The sequence below is a fragment of the Vombatus ursinus genome, unplaced genomic scaffold (genome assembly GCF_900497805.2).
Source record: "Vombatus ursinus unplaced genomic scaffold, bare-nosed wombat genome assembly UNPS02004989.1, whole genome shotgun sequence".
Taxonomy (NCBI): domain Eukaryota; kingdom Metazoa; phylum Chordata; class Mammalia; order Diprotodontia; family Vombatidae; genus Vombatus; species Vombatus ursinus.
In genome coordinates, this window is record NW_020944767.1 from 32,548 (window position 1) to 35,488 (window position 2,941).

At 37.9% G+C, this 2,941-nt stretch overlaps 1 protein-coding gene across 1 annotated transcript; it reads left to right on the forward strand.

The window, feature by feature from the left end:
• The first annotated feature begins 1,710 nt into the window (after positions 1-1,710).
• LOC114028625 (olfactory receptor 2W3-like) lies at positions 1,711-2,652 on the forward strand. The gene is given in 1 exon segment (XM_027842890.1): positions 1,711-2,652. A coding segment is annotated over 1 exon segment (939 nt). The 5' UTR covers positions 1,711-1,713.
• Positions 2,653-2,941: the final 289 nt, after the last annotated feature.

Here is a 2,941-nt window from a genome sequence, read left to right on the forward strand (position 1 = left end):
TCTATTGGTTCTCCTTCTTCTTGTCTGAACAGTGTTTCTACTAAATATGTCCCCTAAATGTGCTCCACAGCTCTTTTCTAGGCCTGCTTCTTTTCTCTCTCTACACTCTCTCTGTAACCTCACCAAGTCACTTCAGTTTATCATCTCTATGCTGATGCCCCTCAGATCAATATTTCTAGCCTTAGCCTTTCTCCTGAGCTCTAGGCCTCCATAACCTATTGTTTACTAGATATTTTGAATAAAGGTCTAGGTATCATCTCTAACTTAACATGGCCAAAACTAAACTTATCTGTACATCTATAAGCTCCTAAACCTACCCCTCTCTTGAACTTCCTTATTTCTCCAAAAGGCATTACTATTCTTCTGGTCACTCATATTTACAACTAAAATGCCATCCTTGGCTCTTCCCTCTCAATCTACTTATCTACACAGTTGCCAAATCTTGCTATTTCTACATCCACAAAACATCTCACATCCGCCCCCTCCTCTCCATTCTATTAAACTGGCACAATGGATAAAACATGACCCGGAATCGGGAAGATTCGAGGTCAAATTAAACCTCAGACATCACTTCAGCTTTGTTTCAGTTTTCTGAACTAGCACCTACTTTCCAGGTTTGCTGGGAGGATCAAATGAGATAATATTTGTAAAGCATTCAGCATGGTGTTTGGCCCCAGCCCACCTTTGTATCCTTATTGAACATTACTCCCACACAGCTCAACAAAACTGGGCTTCTTGTTGTTCCTCATGCTTCAGTTCCTCCTCAGTGCCTTTGCATGGCTGTTCCTTAAGCCTAAAATGCATTCCTCCTTGTATCTGCATCTTAGAAGTCTCATCTCAAGTCCCACTTTAGCATAAGAATCGAAATACAGTAGGTGCTTAATAAAAGTTTAGTAACTTGACTTGTTGCCTTAGGCTTTTCTTGACACCTTTATTGTTAGTTCTCCTTCTCAAAATTATCTTTTATCTAATTTATCTACTTATAAGTGTGCATAGTGTCTCCCTTAGGTAGAGAGTGTACTCCTTGAGGGTACAGACCGTTTTCATTTTTTATTTTTTTTTCCCCAAGGCCTAGCACAACATTTAGCCCAAAGTAAGTACTTAATAAATACTTTCTGATTGACTGCTACATGGAGAATCTAGATTAAACATACTTACTCAAATAACAAGTCACTCCAAACAATAGAACTGATTGATTAAACATCTCATTAAATTTTGCAGTCTTTTTTTTTTATTTTTGTTTTTTCTTATGGGACTATGCTATTTTGGCAAAACTTCTATCAAATCAGTAAAAGAAAATCAATCAAACTGAATGTTTGTTTTTTTATGGCCCAAGGAACCAAATGATTAACTGAATGTTTCACCTTTTGCCAGGTTGTTTTTACCATATTATACACATCATTTACATATATTTTTCACTTTGACCTAAATCAGGGAAATAGCTAAAATTATACCACATTGCTTTTGGATCCATTTTTTTATGCCAGCACTAAAGACTGTGTTCCACTGTGACAGAATATGCTAGGTAATGCTGTCAGATAGGGACCAAAAATTTGAGACTTAGCTCAATTTCTGATTATGTGTCGTAGTCAGATAGAAATGTTTCAGATTATCTTTTACTCTATTTTATCCACATCATTCCCCCCATTCTTATCAAAACTTAAATACATTATTATTCCTCTCCCTACAGGCACATACTAAGGGATTATTGTCATGAGCAACAAAAGTTCCCTGGAACACTTCATCTTGTTGGGTTTCTCTGATCGGCCTAGGCTAGAACATATCCTTTTTGTTATAGTTTTAATCTTTTACTTAATAACTTTGGTTAGCAACATCACCATTATCTTGGTCTCCCAACTAGATTCCCGGCTGCACACTCCTATGTACTTCTTCCTCACTCAACTCTCCTTCCTGGATCTTTGCTTCACTACCAGTTCCATACCTCAGTTTCTCTTCAACCTGGGAGGATCTAATAAGACCATTAGCTACTTAGGTTGTGTCATCCAACTCTTCATGTTCCTTGGATTAGGTAGTATAGAATGTATCCTCCTGGCTGTTATGGCATATGATCGCTTCATTGCCATTTGTAAACCCCTCCATTATACAGTCATTATGCATCGCCAGCTCTGTGTGCAGCTGGTGGCTGTGTCTTGGGGCATCGGACTTCTCAATTCCCTGGTTATGTCTCCTATAGGAATGAGATTACCTCGATGTGGAAAACACCAAGTGAAACATTTCTTGTGTGAGTTGCCAGCATTAATCAAGATGGCTTGTGTGGATACAGTGGCTATAGAAAGTACAGTCTTCATCTTAACTGTAATAATTGTCTTAGTGCCCCTCTCACTTATTCTTATTTCTTATGGATATATTACCCAGACAGTTCTGAGGATCAAGTCAGCTGCAGGATGAAAAAAAGTCGTCAATACCTGTGGGTCCCACCTCACTGTGGTCTCACTTTTTTATGGTAATATCATGTATGTTTATATGCAGCCAGGGAATAACACCTCTCAGGACCAGGGAAAGTTTCTCACCCTCTTCTACAACTTGGTGACTCCTATGTTAAACCCTCTTATTTATACTCTTAGGAATAACGAAGTGAAATCTGCATTAAAGAAATTATTTTGGAAAAAAGCAGGGTCACGTGACAAGTGAAGGGAAGAGATAGGTATCTAGTAAGGGCTTATTATGTACCAAGGATTGTCCTAATAGCTAGCTATAAAAAAAAAAAAAGATACTTACTCACAAAGATCTTAGTTTCTACTGGGGACAAATAACTCATGTACATAGAAAAACAAATCCCAAATCTATATAAAGCAGATACATAATTTGGAGGGGGCAGTGTACTAATTGATGGAAGGTAGCATCTGAGATTGGGTATTGTCACAATTAGGAGTCAGGTTATTGACTTGTTGTTTTTGTTGTTCAGTTGTATCCAACTCTG